The sequence below is a fragment of the Festucalex cinctus genome, chromosome 9, assembly GCF_051991245.1.
Source record: "Festucalex cinctus isolate MCC-2025b chromosome 9, RoL_Fcin_1.0, whole genome shotgun sequence".
Taxonomy (NCBI): domain Eukaryota; kingdom Metazoa; phylum Chordata; class Actinopteri; order Syngnathiformes; family Syngnathidae; genus Festucalex; species Festucalex cinctus.
The window spans coordinates 18,671,466-18,695,564 of record NC_135419.1 but is presented as its reverse complement, the minus strand read 5'-3'; the positions used below and the strand labels follow the sequence as shown (position 1 = coordinate 18,695,564).

Here is a 24,099-nt window from a genome sequence, read left to right as displayed (position 1 = left end):
AACACTTTAATGACGTAATGTGAGCTGATATGCAGATGGGCGAGCTCTCTGTAAAAATATCAAACTAACAAGGAATGACACAGCAAGTCTGCATCAAGGCTCACATCCTCCTCCTCCTCCTCTTCATCATTCGCTTTCAGGCGGAGTGTTGAGGGTGTTGTGAGGGCGCCCCCTGGTGCTCACTTCTCAATCAGAGAATCCAGCTGCTCCTGGAGCGAGGCCAGCTGTCGGAACAGGACAAACAAACAGGAGCGGCTCACTGTCATGAACATTCGGAAATGTGCACGTCGCGTGACACCCTGGAAACGTTACCTGCTCCATCTCGCGCTCCTCCTGCTGAACGATCTCATCCAAACACGCTTGGAAACGGTTCTGGGAGGGAGGAGAGACGTGACATTTGCATGAAATGGCCATCTTTCGCCTCCTTTAATTGTGATCGCCTCAAATGTGTGTAACTATCTCTGCTCCGACAGAAAGGCCACCCAGGATGTCAGTCAGAGAGACGGCTGACCTTTTTGCGCCGCGACCGTGACGGTAACGAGCGCAGACGGCGGCCCCAAACCGGCGGGAACAGCGCGGGCGCTAAATGGCAGCCGTGTCTGCTCGCTCGTTCGCTTGCTCGCTGTCCCGCCAGCTCAACCGTCTGCTTCCACACAATCTGGACCCAATTGGAATTATTTCCCATACGGAACCAGGCAAACATTCATTGGGTCCAGCTTTCATCTTTTTTTGGCATCATTTCTCATAATATTCCAACATCATTGTGATGAAAATACTTTTTTTTTTTTTTTTTTGGTCAGTATAAGAAAAATGGATTTGCCAGTAATGAGTTTGTCATTTAATTTATTTAATTACATTTTTTCCTGGTAAATGACTAGTTTTATGTCTTTTATTCTTATAATATTACAAAATGATTTTCATGAAAATAGTTTTAATAGAAATAAATTATCTTTTTTTTCATAAAATGTATCTTCTCATAACAAAATGTTTGCTTTAACTTGAACTTTAAAAATAATTTACTCTTGTAACACTACAATTTTCTGCTGATAAAATTAAATCTTGTCATACTGACATTTATTCTCATAAAACATGGACTTTAATCAAATTGCAAAATTGTTCGTTAAATGTATTTTTGTATCACAATTCTTGGAATAATGACAAAAATAATCGGTTCTTGGTTCACACCCTCAACATATTTAAATTTTTATGAAAGGGATATTTTCTAAGTTTAAAATAAGTGCAAGTAAATATGATTATAGCTTACAGCTAATGAAAATTCCACAACTCACATCTCGAAAAATGTCAATATTACATAAGAAAAAAATAAAATGAGTTTTAATATACAGGACTGTCTCAGAAAATTTGAATATTGTGATAAGTCCTTTATTTTCTGTTATGCATGGCATAAATGGCATTTTTATTTTTTTTACCTGGTCTGAGGAAATATCCTAATATTTTGAGATAGGATACTTGAGTTTTCTTAAGCTGTAAACCATAATCAGCAATATTAAAATAATAAAAGGCTTGCAATATTTCAGTTGATTTGTAATGAATCCAGAATGTATTGCATTTTTTTTTTTAATTGCATTACAGAAAATAAAGAACTTTATCACAATATTCTAATTTTCTGAGACAGTCCTGTAGAAATTAATTATAAATTAGCCTTCTGAAAAGCATTTTCCCCATTTGCTTCATTAACCCAAGAGCTTGCATCTATAATAAATGAATGAATGAATCGAAACAAGCTACTTTTTGACCACACCCACTGAAATCAATGGACTTTTCCATTCAATTTTTGTCTCTAAGCTCTTGTTTTTCGAAAGTGTGTGCGTGTGCTCACTTTAAGGGCTTGGTTTTCTACTTTCATGATCAGCTCCTCCTGTTGTTTCTTGCGGGCTCGCGTCTCCTGAAGCTTGGCCTTGACGCTGCTGATCTGAACCTGATACTCCATCACTACAATCAACCAACAGCAAGAGAAGGACTTGGTCAATAAATAAATAAATAAATAAATAAAAATAGAGAGGACGTGACTGGGAGTGCTTGTGAAAGTGAAAAGGAAGATGCAAGGGAGTTTGGAGACAGAATGGATGGATGATGGTCGTATTCACATGGTTGACCGTCCTGGCTGGCCAGGATGTGAAAATTGTGCTTAATGGAGACAACACGTCCATTTCAAAAGGACGTGAGGCGGCGGATTAAAAGCACTCAAAGGACAACTGAACGAGCCTGCACACAGAGCGGACTCGTTAAATTACACTAAAGTGGCGGCTCACTACCTCACCTCAACTCAACTACAATTGTGGCTCCCTTTGCAAATAATCGCAGGCAATCCCCCCCCCCCATGTGACTTTTTCTACAGTGCCAACTGCCAAGACGGCGCTGAGAAGAAAAAAATGGAAGTAAGAGGGGGAGAATAGTCTGAATTTTTATGAGGAATTGTCTAAATTCCAACACAAATCTCTCTCTAGTTTGTCTGAAGAATGAATCATTAAATAAATGTTATTTCAAAACTTAATGCAGCACATTTGTGCTTGTCATTTGAAAATGGAATATTCATTTAAAAAAAATGTTGCCTTGTAACATTGCAATTTGTTGTCATAGTAACCCAACTATTCTCACAATAATAGTGCAACTTTATCCTAAAAAAGTACAAGAAAAAAAAACATTCATGTGATTCATGTCATGAAAGTTAAAACAGATCTTTGACGTCTACAGCCGTCAATGGCAGTGAATGAATTAAATACTTCTCTTCTAACACACAACTAATAATGACGTCAATTTCAACCTTTTCATTTGTTCATTCTCATAATAGTCCAACATTAGTCGAATAATAGTTGCATGCTGTCGCCTGAAGATGACATCACAGTTGCTCAGGGCTCAGGTAACAACCAATCACAGCTCACCTGTTTTCTAAAGCTGTGCTGTGATTGGTTGTGACCTGAGCAACTGTGATGAAATCTTTAGTCGACAGCAAGTGGCAAAATGGCCACCGCCTGAGATGGATACAAAAGGCTGGTATTTTGCCGCTTAACTCATATTCCACAAACACAAGATTAAACACAATGACATATTTAGACTCGTGGGGCTCCATAGAACATATTATTGTCAAAAAAAGAATCTAAAGTAAAGGCACTTTTCCAGAATGAAGGCATAATATCACAAAAACTAAACCTTGCGTGTGTTCTCTAGCAAGAGAAGTCATCTCTCACCTATTTGGTTGTTTGTGTCCGACTCTCGTTGGGCGGGGTCGGACTCATCCAGCTTGTCTTGGGCCAGGTCGTCCTCCGTGTCCACGATGTTGAGGTCCTCGTCCTCATGGCGGTCCGCGTCGTCCTCCTCGTCCTCGCTGGAGCTGCTGATGTCGTTGAACATCTCGCGCAGTTCGTCACGCTGGGCTGATGACCCACGTAAAGCGTTGATCAGCCGTTAACTGAGATTCGATACCGGCGCATCGCATTCCGTCCGCGTCAGCTCGTTGTCAAGGTTATTATTTACGTCACATTGCAATGTTTTAAACATCTGGCATTTGCTAATACCAGTCGTTAACGAGCAGAGACTTTAAATCTGCCGGACTGTGGCGTAATCTCCAGAGTGAATCTAGAATGCAATTTAAATTATTTTATTGTAATCAAAAAGAGAATTTTGTGTTTTTAAAAATAAGAACAAAGTATATTTAATATTATTGTATAAGCCAGTGAAACATTATGAACTTGTAACATTTGCACCTTTCTGAAATAAATAAAATACAGCCCATTCTCCAGCAAATGATGTTTATATTCCAGCTGGTGTGACTTACTTGAGGATCCGTGACCAATCTTGTGTCCCGACGTTCCAGGTGACGAGTCCAGGTTGGCCAGAGAGCCGTGCGGGTCGCCGTCCTTCATGTCGTCCTCTGCTATGACTTCCCACCCTGATCATCTCGGGTCAAGGTCAAAGCGCCAATATCGTCAAGCCAACCAAAAAACAAATCAACCTGATTTGAATCTCAGCTCCGAACTTCTTGTGTGGAGTGGACATTTTCTCTCCATGCTTGTGTGTGTCCAGTGTTCCTGTTGTATATCTATATTCTTTTTAAATTGCCTGATTTATTAGTTTTTATAAGTTTTTAATTGCTGGCACCTCTCGTATGACCAGATACTTCAATTTCGGTGTACATGTGCAATGATAACGTCATTCTATTCTATTATCCCACGTGGAAAACAGCCAATCCAACTAAATGCCGCTGCTGCTATCACTCCCTAGGCCACGCCCCTTTAAGGCACACTTGAACACACAATGAATGTACTACAGTGTTTGTGTGATTTTCAGCTAGATTGCTATTGAAAAAACATTTGTTTTTATATTACTTTCTCTTTTATGTTTAGTGGTAGATAAAATTACCAATAATAATAATAATGTTATGTCATTAGCAGTATTGGCTGGATGAATTTAATGACTATAGGAGAAGTTCAAAGGCTGGTTCCTGCAAGATGGCTTGTCCAGCCTGCAGTTCCCATTTTTTACATCTACCCGCTCAGATGACCTGTTTTGTTTAGTTTTGCGTGGCTTCATGTCAGCTAAGATGAGATTGCATTTGACACGGCACAAAAAGCAATCCCGTCCTCGCTGCGCGCTGCGACGTATGGACGAGCGCTCGCGGAAGGATACGAACGCTGACGGCGTCGGCATCCGTGCTCAGCAGCCGCTTCACCTCCTTTTCCACGTCGGGAGATTCGATGTACTGCGAGGAAGGGAGAGACAGAGTGCGGGGTTAGTTAGAGCAGCTGGCCCACTGCCAGCAAGAGCATTTAGCGATTAGGAAACAGAAGGCAGCCAAATCGATGCGACTCTCAACTCTGCGCCGTGGGGAAGATTGATTCAAAAAGAGCACGTTGATGTGTAGCGCTCGAGCATGCGCTCCTTCACTATGAAAAGAAGCGCCGGCGAAATTGCTTTTTTTTGTTGCTCTGCCTTGGGGACAAACAAAGATGGAGGGGCTTTATTTATATGTAAATCGAAGGTTCGCTAGAGGTGCTGTTAGAAGAAATGTAAACGTCTGCTTGGGTAAAAGCCAAAGGAGGAGATAGATGCTAAAAAGACTGATGAGAGGTGGAAAAGCACACGAAAAAAAACAACAACAAAAACTACTGCAAACCTTCTTCTTCGCCGTCTTGCGAAATCTTCTCTTGCGCGTGTTCTTGAGTGGACACGTAACTGGGGGGGAAGACAAGGTTATGAGTGCAACGAAGATTATTAACTCGTGCGCGCATTTGTCTTCTTACTGCCGTGGTTCCAAATGAACTTCTTGTCCTTGTCTTTGTCCTTCTTCTTCAACTTGGGATCGGTGCCAGTTGGCTCCTCTAAAGGAGGGTACAGGTCTCCATCTAGTGTACACACCAGCATCTAACCACACAGAAGCCAGCGCATGACATATTTAAAAATAAATAAATAAATCATTGGTACTCAATGATGTCATTTCACGTTTTAAAAATATGTCTACAATACACGTCTGTTCAAATGGCAGGTTCTTGTGATATTTAAAAAAATATATATCACATCACACTATGAATTAAATTGTAAAAATATATTATTTTTGTAATATGGCCTTATATATTGATTTGAACCCCACAAGTTTGATAACACTAAGCACTTTTACCACGCAAGTTCTGTCCACAGACCCACCATACGTCATGACTAAGCCACCATACGGAATGAAATAAATGAAAGGTTGGATTTTTATTCCTACATATAATACTTTGGACCAGCTCTACCTGGCAGACGTCGGCAGTCTTATATAAAGTCTTCTTGTCCACCGTTTTGAGAGACTCAATGATACATGGCAGATCCACCAGTTTGCAGGCCAGCGGGACACGGTCCACTCTCACGATGCCATGGCGACCATCAGCTGTGAATTATTTATTATTATTTTAATGAGTAGTAGCAGAACGTCATTGAAAGTTGAACACCACAATACTACATTAGAAAAATCCAAACCAAATTTTCACATAAAGAAAAAAAAATGTAAATTGTTCAGATCCCATAAAAGTTGACTCACGGTGCAACTCAATGGTGAGTCTGTCCTTCATATTCATACTACTGGACTGTGCGATCCTCCTTACGGTAGATGCATACTCCTACAAAATAAAAAATGGTTTCAGAAATTGGTCACAGTGCATTTTACAAAGGAAGATCAAAACAAAACAAGAAAAACTGCAGACACTTACCGTTGGCAGCCGCAGGACGAACTGATTCTCCAACTCGTACGGAGCGTCTTCTTTACTCTTCGAGACAGCTTTACCAGCTGCAAAGCCAAAACGTCACATTACTGTAGCCCAGAATGCTCCAAATACGCTTGATTGTGTTAATGCAGCTATATCTCGTTGCTCTACTGTTGTTGATGGTTTCGTAGCTGTTTAGTTATGAAGTTTCCGCCAACAAATACAAACATTAATGGACTATAATGTGACTGCTTTGATATTTTTCTGTGCATAATGTTGTTTACCTGTCCGGCCAACGTTAGCATAGGAAGCTAACCAAACGAGATAATCAAAAGACGTACCTTTCTGTTTCGATGTCATGTCTGTTTGTTTGTTTTTTTATTAGTAATTACCACGATCCCGTGGAATAAGAAGATCAGGGGACGACTAGCCAAGCGTCAAGCTATACCAAAAATGTCGAGCGTGTTGTAAATACAAGTGCAGCTTTACTAGCCAGAGACATGTCGAAAGAGTTGAAACTAGGATGGAGCTCATGCTGCATTCAAATGCTCCTCGGAAATGCGACAATCATCCGCTTGCACTTGAACTTGAGAAGAGCAAATATTTGAACATTATCTCCTACAACAATTATTTTACCACTAAAGTTCTATAAAGTGAATAGGATGTAAAAAATAATAATAATATCCTTACTGCTAAGATAAGACATTATCTCTGCCAACATGGCACCGTGACGTCACTCATTCGATATCGCGGCATGTGTTACATTAAAAGATACTCTGAAAATCCATAACAATAAGAACGTTTTTGGTGCGATATCATCATTGAAATCTGTTGTTTTCCTATAGTCAAATGTTTTTACTTATGAACAGATTAAAAAAAGGCTTAGACATATACACGTTCGAATCTGAATCAGACGTTTGTGCTTTTATGCATTTTTTTTTTAATCTATTTATTTGTTTTCTCTTGTGTTTCCTATTTAGCATACGTAAAAATCATTAATTAAATGTTTTTATTGTTTAATAACTTTTAATTTTGTTTCGAAATCTGATATATAAATACAGTTAATACCATTATTGTCATTGTTCAGATTAGCAACATACGACTTCAAATGAAAGGTTACTTAATTTCTTAGTGAGGAAAATGTAGTCGAATAAAAGTATATTTACATGAAATATCAAATAAATACTGAGTTATCATTTTTAATTCAGTAAAAAATAATCTTGTATCTTTGCTGCGCTTTTAAATTGTAAATGTTTCGCCGTGGTGCTTTTAAGTTGAAACCCGTCGACACGTCCTGGAAAAACACACTTTTTACTTCCGGGTTGGAATCGATTTCTCTGTTGCTGTCGTTTTATTTATCTCCTGTGTCAGTCCGTGCCGTGTGAGATATTGGCGGAAGTTTTGGGCCGCGCAACGTCGACACCGCAGCGTTTAGCTGCCCAACATCAGGCCATGGCGCTTAACTGGACTGCCAGCCACGGCCGCGGGGTGACGGGGACGCGGTGGCGGCGCTTGCTGCCGCCGCTGGCGGCGATCCTGTCAGTGTGTGTGTGCGTGTGCCGAGCATCCTCGTCGCCTCTGGAGCAGCAGCAACAGCAAGGGGAGGAGGACAGTGCCATGGAGAACATTGTCACGGAGAAGAAGGCTGAGGAGAGCCATCGGCAGGACAGCGCCGACCTGCTTATCTTCATCCTGCTCCTCACCCTCACCATCCTCACCATTTGGCTGTTCAAACACCGCCGGTTCCGCTTCTTGCACGAAACTGGACTGGCGATGATTTATGGTGAGCTTCTACCGCCGCACGTTTGTGTTAAACCTAAAAAAAGAAAAGGCTTCTTAAATAACGTTTTACTGTCATGTGTCATATACTTCCGGGTGGCAACAGTGGGACAGGGAGGCGTGTCTGTGGAAGGTGCTGCAAAGTCCCCTTGCTAACCAAAACAGCAGCAACAGTCTCAAATGAACTGAAATGTGCAGATGATAAAAATGAAGCAAGTCGAATCAAGCATCCAATAAATGATTTTTTTTTTTTTTTCCCATTTTATTGTCTTGTGGTTCAGGTTTACTGGTGGGCGTAGTGCTGCGCTACGGCATCCACGTCCCGCGGGACGTCAGCAACGTGACGCTGAGCTGCCCCGTCAACGCCAGCCCCGCCACGCTGCTCGTCCACTCCAGGGGCAAGTTCTACGAGTACACGCTGAAGGGCGAGATCAGCGCCAGCGAGGTGGACGACGTGCAGGACAACGAGATGCTGCGCAAGGTGCGGGGGAAAACTCTTCCTGTTTCACAATGCAATTCCTAATTACGAGATTGTTTACTTCCAACTTCAGGTGACGTTCGATCCCGAGGTCTTCTTCAACATCCTCCTGCCGCCCATCATCTTCCACGCCGGATACAGCCTGAAGCGGGTACGCAAATGTTGTTGGTGACCCCTCTTGATGACATCATCAACATGCGCCCGTCTTTTTTGCAGAGACACTTTTTCCGGAATATGGGCTCCATCCTGGCGTACGCCTTTTTGGGGACGGTCGTTTCCTGTTTTGTCATCGGGTAAAGGTCATACGTGTACACATCTATTACAATTTATGATCATCATTTCAGTTTGTATTTATTTTTTGCTAGGTTGATGATGTATGGCTGCGCGATGCTCATGAAGCAGATGGGACAACTCGGCGGCGAATTCTTCTTCACGGACTGTCTGTTCTTCGGCGCCATCGTGTCCGCCACCGACCCTGGTGCGTCCTCTTCCGTTTGCATTGTTGATATATTGTTGTTGTTAGGTGATTTATTTTTTTGTTTTGCCTGTTTTTGGTCTTCCGTTGCCATAGTGACGGTGCTGGCCATCTTCAACGAGCTGCAGGTGGACGTGGACTTGTACGCGCTGCTGTTCGGCGAGAGCGTCCTCAACGACGCCGTGGCCGTCGTTCTCTCCTCGTAAGTTCAGCTGTGTTTATTTTCTCACTTTTAAAGTCATTGATTAGAAGACAACTAATTGATGATCTAATGAAGCAACAATGATTTGAATACTGTCACCATTTAGAGACATTGTTTACCTTAAAATTGTCTGATTTCAGCCTCTTGAGTATTTTTTCTTTTTTTTTGTAGTCCCTCATGAAAACAGACTGGCGATCTGTTTAATCAAAGTAATATCTAATAATATATATATTTTATAATATATGATAAGAATTTGCAAACATCTGCTTTTATTTTTGAAAACAATGACAGAATCAGTAATAGAATCAGTTTTTTAAAAAGGTTGGTGAGTACATCAATTCTTCTTATGATTGTTTTTATTTTATTTTTTTTAAAGCCACTAGAGTTTTTTGTGATTTTTTTTTTTTTTTGGTAGTCCATAAAAACAGACTGGTGATCTGTTTAATCAAAATTATATATATATATATATATATATATATAATTTGCAAACATCTGCTTTTATTTTTGGAAAACAATGACAGAATCAGTAATTGAGTCTTTTTTTTTTATTTTTGTTTAAAGTTGGTGAGTGCATCAATTCTTCTTATGATTATTTATTTTTTATTTTTTTTAATGTTTAAAGTTGGTGAGTGCATCAATTCTTCTTATGATTATTTTTATTTTATTTTTTTTAAAGCCTCTCGAGTATTTTGTGTATTTTTTATTTTTTTTGTAGTCCATGAAAACAGGTGATCTGTTTAATCAAAATAACATAATATATATTATATGATATATGATAATAATTTGCAAAGGTCTGGAAAACAATGACAGAATCAGTAATTGAATCAGTTTTTTAAAAAAGTTGGTGAGTACTTTTTAAAGAAATAAACAACAATAATTGGTGAATAAACATTAACCAGGTAAAAAAAAATATATAATATACTTTAATAAAATGAAAAAGTGTGCAACTATTTGATTAATTAATCAAATGTGTTGAATTATGAATGGAAGATCGGGTTGATACTGGCCACTTATTTTATCAGTATCAGGTACTTGTGGAGGCTGCCAGTACCAACCATTGATACTAAAAAAAAAAAAAAAAAAAATTGACAGGGAGTAATGGTTGTTACACAGGAAATGCTCGTCTGTCGTTAAATTGTATCGCCTACTTTATAATATCTATATCTATCTATATATATTTATATATATTTCTATAATATCTACATTCTTTCCAACGTCAGTCACCGCAGGGGCTCTAATAATCCCTGTCGAGTGGGCTATTTTTACTCAGTTATTTATATCTCGAGACAGCAAACAAGATGCGCTTTTCATCATTATTTGCACGTCGACGTCGAGAGAGCAAAACAACTGCCGATTTGTCATTTTTGCGAGTGCGCCTCAATGTGATTTCTGCAGCGTCGCAAAGTTGACTCAGCGAAAAAAAAAAAAAAAACGCATGCCAAGTTGATCACCTTAAAAGCAAAATACTTCACTGCACAAAATGGCAGCAGAAGAAGTCCGTAGGTCAAACGTGTGAAATGTTGGCGGTCGCTGAAGGAAGCTGAGCCAGAATCATTTTGACACTAGCTCACTTTCTCTTAGTCTGTTTTTTTTTTTTTAAATCAGCAAAGATTATGAGGAACAATAAGTCAACATGATGCGCTTATGTGTCAAAGGGGATTTTTATTTTTATTTTTATTTTTTGGAGCTAATCGAATGTTTGTGGGCAGGTCCATCGTGGCTTACCAGCCGGAGGGCGACAACAGCCACACGTTCGAGGTGGTGGCCATGTTCAAGTCCTTTGGCATGTTCCTCGGCATCTTCAGTGGCTCCTTCGCCCTCGGCGTGGCCACCGGCGTCGTCACGGCGCTCATATCCTTTACACGTTTTCACACTCAGCCGGCCGATTCAGATTTAGACGCGACAACAAAGCAGAACAGTTCGATGCTCTTCCACTAGGTGGCAGTATATAAATAGTTTTGGATTGCTCATTGTAATACATTTTTGTTTTGTTTTGACTTCTTAAATTCAGTGAGTTTTTAGAGCAACTTTGTTCGATTTTATTAAGTTAAATTATAGTATTATTCATTTTAGTTATTATTTTGAAGATATAGTAGTGTACCCTGGTTTTTCGCTGGGGGAAAAAATGCCAAAAAAATGCCCGCAATAAAGTAGTTATCTTTATGTTTTACATTTATTATAAATGTTTTAAAGCGCTAAAATCCCTCACTACACACTTTATACACTTTTCTCATCAAGGCATTTACATTTTTACACATTTCTCACTTGTTTGAGCATTCACAAATTTTATAAAATGGGTAATTACTGTTAAAAAAAAAAAAAATGCATGCAAAATTGGACTAAAAATTCAGCGAAACAGCAAGGGAATACTGTATTTGTCTGTTGCAAATCTGTTGCATTATTCCGTTAATGAAAATTAGTTTTTTTTAATATTTTTATTTTAGTTAGGCTTTTTTTCCTATATTTTTTAGTTTTGTATTATTATTATTATTATTATTATTTAATATTTTTAAATTTTGAATTTTTCAAGGAAAACACCTTTGTAAACTTATTTTTCAGTAGTTATTTTATTTTATTTTTTGAACTCATTCGCTCCCAGCCATTTTCACAGAAGCAATCCCATTTGCTCCCGGCTGTTTTACTGGATTTTGACTGATTTTGCAAAGCCCACGGAATATTGTGTACTATTGCTAAAAAAACATTGAACCTATCAAAAGAAAGACTAAAGGTAAAAAAAAAGTATATTTCTATCTGTTTCCGTTTTGCAGCAATTATCATTAGATTATAGCTAAGTTTCATTAATTTTCACAAATCTATTTAGAATTGTGAGTAATTGAGCTTTTTTTCAACATGGCCCTCCTGGTTGATCTCCTTTGCTCTACTGCCACCTGCTGGCCGTTTGTGTAATAACTACCATTTCTGTAACCGTTGTTTGCAGTTGAGGCTGCATCAAAGCCTTCTGTGTGCTCTAGCATTAAAAAAAAGAAAAGAAAATGTCTTTGGGACACTTAAAACATAAAAAAAAAAAAACGCTTTTATAAATAATTGGGAGCAAATGAGTTAACATGCCACAAGATGGCAGCAAATCAATGTGGCCAGGTTGAAGTCCTTGACGACCGACGGCCTCACGTGACCAAGTTCACAAAGTTGCGAGATTTCCAGCTGCTGGAGACGGCCTTGTTCTTCCTCATGTCGTGGAGCACCTTCCTGCTGGCCGAGGCGTGCGGCTTCACAGGTCACACACGCACGCATGCTCACATTCTAAGATAACGGTATTCGCGTTATTGTAACTTAATGAAGTCAATCATTTTGATTGTGCCGCAGGCGTGGTGGCCGTGTTGTTCTGCGGAATCACTCAGGCGCACTACACCTTCAACAACCTGTCTCGCGAGTCCCAGGACCGAACCAAACAGGTCAGAAGATTACAATCGAGACACAATGACGTTTGTTTCGGGGTTTTGTTTTTTGTTTATTTGGGTGCTCCGGGTACTTCACAATACGATACGATATACTAATTGTACATAAAAAAAAATAATGAAAATCTCAACTTTATTATAGGCAAAATTTTAATGTTTGACTGCCAAAAATTGCAAAGTAAGTAAAGTATCCCTTTCAACACTATTGCCATGCAACATGTCAGTCAGTTACATAGTCAATTGTGTCATTTTATAAACTGACATTTTTTTGTGTAACATTGCAAAAGTAAATAACTAAAATGACTTAAATATGAAATCTAATTAAATCAATATTAATATTCCTCAGGAATTGTGTGCTTCTAAATGTTTTAAAACGTTAATATTGAAGATAAAATACACATTTTGCATAGAAACGTATACAAAACTGAGACACATAAATGTCTTCCACAAATCAAAGTAAGCTGATGAGTCTTCTTCGCCTAAAGACTTGCGTCCATTTCCCCACCACTCTTATGAGGGGCTCCCCCGAGTGACCTGCCAAGTAATTGCTCAATAAGTCATGGACAAATGGACCCGTTATAGTGGCTGTACATTAACGACAAATACCGCGATACTTGCGTAGATGTATCAATAATCTATCAGGAGACAAAAGTATCACGATTTATCGCGATATCAATATATCATCACACTCCTAAATATGGATGGACGTGTTTGTGTTGCAGCTGTTTGAGTTGTTGAACTTCCTGGCGGAGAACTTCATCTTCTCCTACATGGGTCTGACCCTCTTCACCTTCCAGAACCACGTCTTCAACCCCATGTTCATCGTCGGCGCATTTGTATCCTTTTTGGGAAGAACACGTGTGTGCAGGAAAATCCGCAAATGGGTTGTAATTGCACATAGACGCCACAAGATGGCAGCATATCAGACATGGATTCCGTTCAAAATCATCAAATTTGTGTTGCCGTTCACCGTTTTTGGTTGGGTTGTCGTCCTTGACCGCCGTGAGCGTAGTTGGCCGTGTTCCTGGGCAGAGCGGCCAACATCTACCCGCTCTCCTTCCTGCTCAATCTGGGCCGACGCAACAAGATCCGATCCAACTTCCAGCACATGATGATGTTTGCCGGTTCGTCAGTCAAGTCACGTGACCCCGGTCCATCCCATCCGTCCGCAAATCTGGTTGTGACTTTTTCTTTTTTTTTTTCTTTTTTTTTGCACTTTGCTCGGCAGGACTGCGGGGCGCTATGACGTTCGCCCTGTCCATCCGGGACACGGCGACATACGCACGGCAGATGATGTTCTCCACCACGCTGCTGGTGGTCTTCTTCACCGTGTGGTTCTGCGGCGGCGGCACCACGCAGATGCTGTCGTGCCAGCGCATACGGTAGGCAGCGGCTTTGCTTTCATTTTTGTTTTGTGCACAAAACTATTGAGGCACAGGTTGGAATTAATACTGAAATCCATTGGACTTAGTTAGCCTTTTGACTTGTGTACACATTTGTTTTGTTTTGTTTTCTATAATAGACTTACTACTAGAGACAGACCGATATGTTGTTGTTTTTTTTCAGGGCCGATAGCCGATATTTGAAGCCGATATTCATTTTCAGTCAAAAGAAGGCAAAAATATTGTCGTCAAATTATTTTTAAATACAAATACCAATCTTGACTTTGTTGTAATGTCTTAAAGCATTATTGCTTGTTGAACAATTTTTTAGGCTTTTCAAAATGTAGATTTATTTATTTTTTTAAATCTTCGACAACAGACTTCATTTTAAATTTATAAAAATACATGTATATAAAAGTACAAATATTGTCAGAATTTGTTTTAACAATTAACAATTTTTCAGGCTTTTCAAAATGTATTTATTTTTTTTTATCTTCGACAATAGACTTCATTTTTTAAGAAAAAATGTTCAGGGAGGTCCCAAGGTTATCATTACATCTTCAAAAGTTAAATTTAAATTTGTTAAATGATTAATGGAAACAAGTAAATACCATAGCTTTCTATAGTTTTCTACAGTAAATATTTTTTTACCAAAATGTAAATCTTTCACATTTCTTTTTTTTTTTTTTAAATGTCGAACAAAAACAAAAGGTTCAGAAGGTTCCCATAAAGGGGAAATTCCCATAAAGTTAACTGAAAATTTGAAAAAATAGTACCCTGAGATTTGCTCCTAAAAACGTATACATGTTTTATTTTAAATGAATTAAGTATCCCAAAGACGTATGTTTTTTTTTATGCTAGCGCATACAGAAGGCTTTGATGCAGCCTCTCAACTGCAGAGAACGGGTGAAAAAAAAAAATGGTAGTAATTACAAAAAGGGCCAGCAGGTGAAAGCAGAGTATAAGAGATCAACCAAGGCTATGATGAAAACAAGCTGTTAGCCCACAATTCTAAGCAGGTTTGTGAATCATGATGAAACTTAGCTATATTCTAATGCTAATTGCTGAAAAACAGAAACAGATAGAAATATACTTTTTTTTTTTTCTTTTTTTTTTTCCTGACGAAAAAAAAACAAACTCTAATCTTCCCTTTGGTAGGTTCCATGTTTTTATAGCAATATAACACAATATTCTTTGGGCCTTGCAAAATCAGTCCAAATCCAGTAAAGCAGCTGTGATCGAAGGGGGTTGCTTCAGTCAAAATGGCTGCCAGTGAATGAGTTAAAATGGTTTTAGCTTAACCTTTTATTGACTGTCAGATTTTTTATTTATTTATTTATTTTTTTAAGGCCAATACCGATATTCGCAAAAATGCAAAACATCAGCACCAATAATCGGTCCCTGCTTACTATTACTATCCAGACAGTTGTGCGCTACATAAATTTTCTTAATTTCTTTTGATTTTTCATCAACAGGGTTGGCGTGGACTCCGACCAAGACAACTCCGTGAGTGCGGCCCGGCTGTCATGACGCACATAGAAAAAAAAAAAAGAATAAAATCAAACGACTATCTATTTACTGCGTTTGCACAGACGAGCGTCGGCGAAGGTTCCGAGCGAAGAAGCACCAAGCAGGAAAGTGCCTGGCTCTTCCGGATTTGGTACAACTTTGACCACAAGTATCCTTGCACCATTTCGATTACGCAGGCCTCGGCCAGCAGGGGGCACGTCACATATTTAGTGCAAGTGTGAATTTGCAAAGTTTTTTTTTTCCTTGACTGTAAAAGCTACCTGAAGCCCATCCTGACCCACAGCGGCCCCCCGCTCACCGCCACGCTGCCCCCCTGCTGCGGCCCCCTGGCACGCTTCCTCACCAGCCCGCAGGCCTTCGAGGTATTCCCTGATTTTTTTTATTTTTATTTTTTAAGACTAAGATTAAATATGAAAATCATAACCTAGCCTGAGCAGTGCCATTATGCAGTCATGTGATCGTAATGACGTCACCGGTGCGAAAACAAAAGCCGCCTTCGTTCATTTGAATGCGAATTTCCTGGCGTGATGGGCAAGAAAAATACATAATAATAAATGTTAAAACTAGGGGTGTCAGGCGATTAATTTTTTAAAGCATAATTAATTGCATGATTCCCGATTAATCACAAATCTTACTTTTGTTCCAAATGTACAATAAAATATTTTTTTTCTAAGTTTTCATACTCTTATTAACATAAACGTGGGGGAAAAAAATGTTAAACTAATAGAAATATGGCTCCATCTTTTAGTCATGAATACCGTAATTTCATAATTTTTAATAACATTTAATTAGTTAAAGCGTTAGCTAATTAATCACAAAAAATATCGCATTAATTGTGTAGTAATTAATGCAGATTAATCACACTATTAATTTTGACTGCAGATGACCCTTTAGCTTGTAGCGGAGGGTTACGTTAAAGATAGCACAATAAGCAATAAACATAGCTACATACACTCAAGTAAGGCATTTAATAATAGTTTTGTGTATGACATTCAGAATATGTGTTGATGTCAAGTATTGGGATCAGCCAATAGAAAAGCACCTTCAGATGACGTCGCTCCCATGCTGTTTTTTAAATATTGCGCACAAGTAATACCGTACACATTTTTAAAACTAATACTGAAACTAACTAAAATGAAGCATTTATTAAATAACCAAAACGAATAAAAACTAACAGTAGACCCCCCCCCCACAGAACGAGTGTCAGATCAAGGACGACGACTCGGACCTGATCCTGACGGACGGCGACGTCAACCTGAACTACGGCGACGTCACCGTCAGCACGGACGGCGCGGCCGGCGACGACCCTGACCGGGAGCTGGCGTACGGCGAGCACGAGCTGGTGATGCGCGGCACGCGCCTGGTGCTGCCCATGGACGACTCGGAGCCGCCCTTCACGGACCCGCGCTGCCGCTTGTGAGGGGGCGCCGCCCGCCCGCTTCTTTGGCGCTTCGCCCGCTACCTCGGCACGCCGCCCATCTCGCCCGCCGTCGCCGTAACGTCGTCCGTATTTATTTGCCACTTTCACCTTATTGTAGCAACTACACGCATGTGTTCTCTATGGCCAACCTTTTGAGCGTTTAGTCCATATCCTACTTGTGTCATGTACTAGTACGCTTTTTGTCAAGTTTCTCAATTCAATACATTAGTACGACAACTGTCTTTCTTACTAGTGACATTTGTTTTTCCACACTATTTTTGCACTTAGGCCATGTCTAAATAGTGCTTTGTTTGGCGCCATCTAGTGGTATTTTGGAGGCAGTGAGGGGGAGGAGCTTCATTTAGTGCTTTACCGCCATCTTCTGAAATCTATAGGCAATTACAAAACTAAATTATTGCTGATAACTGTACAGAAAAACACTGTACGGTCTTTCACTACTGTATGACTTTTTTTTTTTTTTTGCACTAGTATAGACCAACAACATGCTACTGATGTAGCAAAGCTGTGCACTAGTTGATAACTTTGTACAATTGGTAAGATTATAGAATTCTAGTTAACATCTAGCACTTCACTAGTAAGACTAGTAGTGCGCAGCTGTCAACAGTTTTGCTTCCCTAGTAGCATGTAGTTTTTCAACAAGTTCTACTAAAGTGTCCAAGTCTGCTAGTGCGCAAAAATGTCACACAGTAGTGGAAGGCACTAATTGTTAAGACAGTTGCGGTTTTAGTGCATCAAATCATTCAACTAGTACAGTAGTGGAGGGGCTGGAGGGGGTTATTTTACTAGTACTACTATTGCATACTAGCTTTCCTACTAGTGCACAGAAATGTTAAAGGCAGTTGTGGAAAAAAGTTATTCGAAAAATAACCATTCTGCTATTGCAGCCTAGTCCTAGTGCTTTTCAATATTTCTACTAGTGTGGCTTAGCTGTTCTACTAGTGCATGCTACTAGTCTGATCTGTCATATAGTAGTGGAAGGGAGTTGTGGGGAAAAGTCACTACACTGTACTACTACGCCCTAGTGCATTCTGCTAGTGTGCTCTTGTTCTACGAGTGCATTTTTGTCATTCTACGAGTGTGCACTAGTTAATCTTACAAGGGCATTTTGGTCATTCTACGAGTTTGGGATAGTTGTTGTCTACTAGTGTACAGAAATGTCGTACAGTAATGAAAGGCATGTGTGGGGAAAAGTTACACGATAAAGTGAAAGTCACTGTACTAGTGCACCCTAGGACTTCTATGAGTGTGCCCTTGTCCTACTAGTGCATTTTAGTCATTCTGCTCATTCAACTAGGGTGCCCTAGTGAAAAAAGTTACTAGCAATTAACATAATTTTACTAGTATACAGGTATGTCAAATAATAATGCACTTGCAAACCCATTCTACTAGTGTGCAGAAATGTCATTCAATACAGTAGAAGAAAAATGTCACGAGTAAGATGTCCGATAATTTTTCTTACGACAAGAGTGTACTAGTACATGGGCAACTCATGGCACTAGTAGGACATGGACTAAACATGGCTTTTATGACGCGATAGCAGCGGGACGGTCGAGTCGCTTTGCATGCTGGACGATGATTCTTCTCGATTCTTTTCCATTGGATGCGGTCGGCCACTTGACGGTAACGCGCGCTGTCAATCAAGTGCCTGCCAGCCGGACCGGCAACTTTTCAAGCCGGGTGCACTTCTGGCAAGCCGGGTAGCAATACGCTCCACTTTGGGGGCGGGGCCTCCAGTCGGAGGTCATGCGGAAAGTGGATCTGAGCCGCTGACTGGCAACACCGTGTGCGTTTTTTGTTTTTGGGCAAGTTCAACACTCCTAATTTCTATCTGCACCACTGGAATTTTGTCCTTAAAATTCACACGGTAAACTGGGGAACTACTAGTGCATCTCAATAAACGTAAATATATATATGTTAAGAATAAATTAAAATTAAGACAGTGTTCTCCATGCCAATCGGGACCAAGCTCTAACGCAAATAGTGAGAATGGTTTAAAATTGTCTAGATGCCACAAGATGGCGATAAAGTACACCTTACCCCCCTAAATAAAGTTCATCTACTCACTTCAACACTCGGCATCAAGATGCCATATCATATGATGGCGCCAAAGCCCTACTATTGTCTAAATGCATCTCCTCGTCTTACTTAAATACAAGTCTTTGGCACCCAAGAACAGAAGATAGTGGTAGCGCACTACTTTTGTCTAAATGAAGCTCTTCTACTTACAGCAGTGTTTCTCAATTCCGGTCCTCAGACCCCCCCTAGCCAGCCTGTTTTCCATGTCCCCCAATTGCAACGCAGGTGAAGATCGTTATCAGGCTTCCCCAGAGCTGGCGGATTAGCTGTCATTGGAATCAGCTGCAATGGGAATTGGGAGACATGGAAAACAGGCTGGCTAGGGGGCCCTGAGGACCGGAATTGAGAAACACTGACTTACAGCAACATAGTTTCTCGGCACCAAGATGCTGCAACATGGCAGCAAATTGGAAACAAAACAAAACAAAAAAACATTTTAAATCATTTATAGATTCCACAAGATGGTGACAGAGCAAACCTTTTGTCCTGGACATCAAGATCCCAAAAGATGCCGGCAGAGCACTACTTTTGTCAAAGTGAACGTCCTCAACTCACTTCAACATAGTTCTGCAATGCCACACGATGTCGCCGAGGCACTACTTTTATCGCAGTGGCAAGTTTTCCAATGAAAAGGTCAAAGTCCTTCAAAAAACCCATAAAGTTGGAGAACTTTTAGCATGACTAAGCATCTTAGAAGGACGAAGATGATAATAATAATAATGATAATGTGTGTAAATGTAGTGCAGATGTATTGCCGTGACGACAAAGGCGCTCGCTCGCTGGAGAGGCTATTTTGGGTGGCGAGCTTGTGAGCAAGCAGCTGTCGAGCACGGGTGCTGCAACAGGAAGTGTTGATAGGACGTCGCCGTGGCAACCGCCATGTTGTCGTCCACCACAGCTAGTTTTGTGTGTGTCAGTGCGCGTGTGATGATGATGATGATATGGTGGAAGGAAGAGGAAGGTCTTTTTCTTCTTCCAACTTATCTTCTGCTGTGCAGGAACTTGAAATTCATATTTTTTTAGTAAATTTTTTTTTTATGACCTGAGAGCCCCAGAATGTTTTTGTTTTTTTTCTGCCATTCTTGCTTATTGTTGTGCTCACTTTCAGTGTTAATTTTTTTTCTTCGGAAAGGTTATTCAGAACAAAAAAAAAAGAATTTGCACTCATTTATCTGTCACTTTGCTTTGGGTAAATTGTGAGTAAAAAAAAAATAAGTAAAAATAAAATACTGAATGAAAAGTCGCGCTTGTTTAAAAATTGATGTCAAATGATCGAAATGTCCATCGCTTACTGTCTTCACTCCATCCGTAGCATTCAGGTACTGTACTTTGGTTGCGTTTGTAAGGTGTTGCCATGGATACGACAAAAGCTGACGCATGAATCCGCCTCCTGCTGGACTCTGATTGCGACACACACACACACACACACCCAAAAAAAGTCAGAAATCGAATAAAAGACGCTGAGTGTCTTTCTGTGGATGCCACCGACAAAAACGCGTGCTGTGTTCACGTTTTGTTTTTTTGCGTGCGTATGGCTGAGTCAATGATTGCGTGCGTGGCACTGGCAGTGAAAATATCCTCTCACCTGTCGATTTGTGTGCAAAAAAAGATGAGAAGAACTCAACAGGAGGCTTGTGATTAAAACAGCAGCAGCGCATCAGTTGCATGTTGATGGTGACGATTTCGTCTACTTTGTTGTTTAATAACAAGTTTCAGCACCAGATGGCAGACACCGGATTGCGCCCCACTTCTTTCCAGAAGGTCTGCATGGTGTTGATATATAATCGAGACAGTTTTTGCTACAGCTGTCACGCTAAACATAAAGAGAATTACATGTTGCGTATTAAAACAACCACTTAAGTCTGCCTAGCTATTGCTAACGATTCCGACACAATTGGCATGCTAAAATGTTAGCAATGATAGACGAACAGATATTTCAACAGTAGAAACACATTCAGACATATAGTATCACAATATTCACAATTTATATTATGTATCCACAATGAAAAATGGCATTACATCTTACAGTGGTCGAAGTAGTAGTCAATATGCTATGGAAGAGGCGGGACTTCCGACTTACGTGTTTTTGCACATCAGCTTTGATTCTGGTTCCGGGTTGCGACGCGTGGGCCGTGTTCCAACACTCGCATCCTCCACCTCCGCGTGCTCGCGTAGATGGCCGGGAGGGCGCAGGGCTTCTCACTCGCACCCGTCGACGGGAACGCGCAACCGAGGGGCACAAAGTCGGAAGCACAAGTATTGGGACGCGGCACACAAGTCGCGAACCGGAAGCGGAATCAAAGCTGATGTGCAAAAACACGGAAGTCCCGCCTTCACAATTCGACATCACTGGCATGCTAAAATATTAGCATTGATAGACGAACAGTTGTTTCAACACTAACATCCATCCATTTTCTTGACCGCTTATTCCTCACAAGGGTTGCGGGGGGTGCTGGCGCCTATCTCAGCTGGCTCTGGGCAGTAGGCGGGGGACACCCTAGACTGGTCGCCAGCCAATCGCAGGGCACTCAACACTAACAGTCGAAACCCATTCCGACAGATAGGATGACAATATTCACAATTATATTATTTAGCCACAATGAAAAATAACATTACATCATCTTACAGTGGTAGAAGAAGTAGTCTTTTTTTTTTTTTTTAGGTCAATTCCGATATTTGACAGAATAAAATTCTGATAAATTAATCTGCCAGATACAGAAAAATATATAATGAATAAAATGACTTGTTTTCCATATGAATTACAGGAAGACATTTGACTGTTTTACAATATTTTGTCCTGCAGTTTTTGTTCAAAAGAAGGAAAAAATAGGCCCTTTTTTGTCGGTGGGGGTTGGGGGGGATGAATTAGATTATCTTTGTCTAATGTTATAATGTGCTAATGTCGTGAAAAAAGAAAATAGCAGATTTTAGATTTTAATAGAGCTCATATCAACAAATGAAAACGGCCGGGCCGTATTTATAGCAATCTTAACCAGGAAGTAGAACCATTCGATTTTCTTCTTACTAAATAAAATATTCTTACGTGTTGTTGTGATTGAAATATCTCATGAGTGCTTCCTTATTGCAAGAGTCTCATTTGGGCCTCATCTTGAGTCTTGCAGACGAGTTTGAGACGTGACCTCATGACTTCCAAAACGTTTTCTTACTCAAGAATGCTAAAGTGTGTGAGTGTCGGGGATGTTTTTGCTTTTTTGGCAGCGTGGAGGTGAAAGCGGACAGATGTGCGCATACTTTTCTCAGAGAATGACTCATCTTCATGTCGTTCTCCTGTTCATGACCAAAGAAGGAGAGCACGGAGCGTGTACACTTCACAGATTGATTTTTTCCAACAGTAGAAAAGGTTGGAATGTCGCATTGTTCAGATTGTTGATATCACACATTGATACAGAGATTCCCTCACATCGTTCATTATTTAAACCTTTTTTGGGTGTAAATTAATCTTAGAAAGGAAAGCGTATTTGTCATTTTAAAAGTTGATCATTTAATTTGTATGATTTCACAGTTTTGAGATTTCCCTTCCCAAAACAGGTGCAAGTTTCTGTGGAAATGTGGAGGACACCCATAAAGTTCCCAGGACTGTTTCGAGCTTCCCCGGGAACAGTGTGCCATCAAATTTCACATGAATATGACTACTGTTAATGTTTTGAAATTCCCCCATGGCCCTTTAACAGCTGCATGTTTTTGTGAAAATCTATGAAAATGTGGTGGTCTCAAGATGACCCCAATTACCAACGTTCATACATTTTAGCAGTGAATGAGTCAAATACGTATGAGCAGACATTGTGGCATCTGTGTTAACGAGTTTAAAATATTTTCATTGTGGTGTATAATGTGGAGTAAACATTTTTGGCTGGCGAGCAGTGTTGTCACTAACGCGTTACTAAGTAACGCATTATTGTAATCTGATTACTTTCTTTCAATAACGAGCAATCTAACGCGTTCATTTTTCCAAACCAGTAATCTGATTAAAGTTACTTTTCTAAATGGCTGTACATTACTATTTTTATTACCTCATAATGTATGTAGAATGCAAAATGTTGTTGTCCATTTCAAGATAATTTCGAGGAGAAAATGTTTCTCTTGCGTTTGGGAGTGACGTCACACGCATGTCACGTTTTCTCAGCGAAAGACGCAACCCCGAGTCACGTGTAACAACGTGTAAGCCGCAGCGCTAGCTTTCCTACCTCGTCACGACGGAAACAGTGGAAGAAGCTGCTGGACCGCCACAAACGGATGCATTTGCTCATTGGAAATACAGCCATTACTTCGCATTTGTGTCCAGTAAAGATTACAAAACCCTCTCAGTGCGTTGGAAACTTTGCGCTGGATAAAAAGTCCACATCCAATTTAAGGAAACATCACAGCACAACACGATACAGCTCCAAGCAAAGACGACACGACAGGTAGGCAGACGGCTAGCAGTTCTACATTCCCTTCATAAAAACAACACGTGAGCTGCAGCCAGTTCTGTCGGCAAAGTGAGCTACCTTCGTCGTGTGGAGGTTGTTTGATGAGAAGACTGTCAGATATGATGCAAAAAGTCGTTTGCAAATTGTGCAGAAAAATTGTTGCCGTTAGAGTTGAGAGGACATAGCAAAAGACTGTTTTATCGTGGCCGGTAACTCACCATCTAGTTGGCTTGAGTTTGTGATGCTAACTGGCCTTGTCATTTTTATGTTAAGGCAGCAAAGGGCGGAAATTGGTCCTAAAAAGTAACTGATAAGTTACTTTTTGAGTAACTTAGTTACTTTGACAATAAAGTGATCAGTAAAGTAAGTAGATTACTTTTTTTTTTTTTTTTTAGGAGTAATCACTAATCAGTAATCACATTACTTTTTCAAGTAATCTGTGACAACACTGCTGGCGAGTATGTTCGAACATACTCGCAAATATGTTCGAACATACTCGCAAATATGTTCGAACATACTCGCAAATACGTTTGAACATACTCGATTGCTATGGTACTCAATTGTGCAAGCGTAATACCCCACTGTATTATGGGGCGAAACATTACGAACATAAATCATGCACGGCCGACATAATAAATCATAAAAGTTATGAATGAACACTGTTTTTTGTCTACTTAATTTTCTAATGAATTG

The 24,099-nt window shown here is 40.0% G+C and overlaps 2 protein-coding genes and 1 long non-coding RNA gene across 5 annotated transcripts in view; 1 reads left to right on the top strand and 2 right to left on the bottom strand.

The window, feature by feature from the left end:
* Positions 1 to 19: 19 nt before the first annotated feature.
* Positions 20 to 6,966, bottom strand: taf7 (TAF7 RNA polymerase II, TATA box binding protein (TBP)-associated factor). Of its 3 annotated transcripts, none has more exons than XM_077532429.1 (12): positions 6,888 to 6,966; positions 6,204 to 6,280; positions 6,035 to 6,113; positions 5,751 to 5,884; positions 5,262 to 5,382; positions 5,135 to 5,193; positions 4,648 to 4,720; positions 3,797 to 3,910; positions 3,210 to 3,395; positions 1,841 to 1,953; positions 313 to 372; positions 20 to 224 (listed from the first exon to the last, which is right to left on the bottom strand). In XM_077532429.1, the coding sequence occupies exons 1-12, from the start codon at positions 6,916 to 6,918 to the stop codon at positions 180 to 182; spliced, it is 1,092 nt and encodes a 363-aa protein (XP_077388555.1). In that variant the 5' UTR covers positions 6,919 to 6,966; the 3' UTR covers positions 20 to 179. The 3 variants fall into 3 exon arrangements, with proteins under 3 accessions (XP_077388555.1, XP_077388556.1, XP_077388557.1); XM_077532430.1 differs by lacking the exon at positions 6,888 to 6,966 and adding an exon at positions 6,539 to 6,854; XM_077532431.1 differs by lacking the exon at positions 6,888 to 6,966 and adding an exon at positions 6,590 to 6,854.
* A 528-nt stretch (positions 6,967 to 7,494) lies between these two features.
* On the top strand, positions 7,495 to 20,219 carry slc9a6a (solute carrier family 9 member A6a). The gene is made up of 16 exons (XM_077532423.1): positions 7,495 to 7,980; positions 8,258 to 8,457; positions 8,528 to 8,605; positions 8,671 to 8,747; positions 8,820 to 8,932; positions 9,026 to 9,131; positions 10,841 to 10,982; positions 12,261 to 12,366; positions 12,456 to 12,544; positions 13,270 to 13,383; positions 13,560 to 13,671; positions 13,776 to 13,929; positions 15,405 to 15,435; positions 15,522 to 15,607; positions 15,716 to 15,821; positions 16,655 to 20,219. Exons 1-16 carry the CDS (start codon positions 7,650 to 7,652, stop codon positions 16,877 to 16,879), a joined length of 2,070 nt encoding a protein of 689 aa, XP_077388549.1. The 5' UTR covers positions 7,495 to 7,649; the 3' UTR covers positions 16,880 to 20,219.
* LOC144025989 (uncharacterized) overlaps positions 7,530 to 24,099 on the bottom strand; it is a 38,045-nt gene continuing 21,475 nt past the window's right edge. The window contains exon 2 of the long non-coding RNA XR_013285017.1: positions 7,530 to 8,013. This is a non-coding gene — a long non-coding RNA (uncharacterized LOC144025989). The remainder of the gene's footprint in view (positions 8,014 to 24,099) is intronic.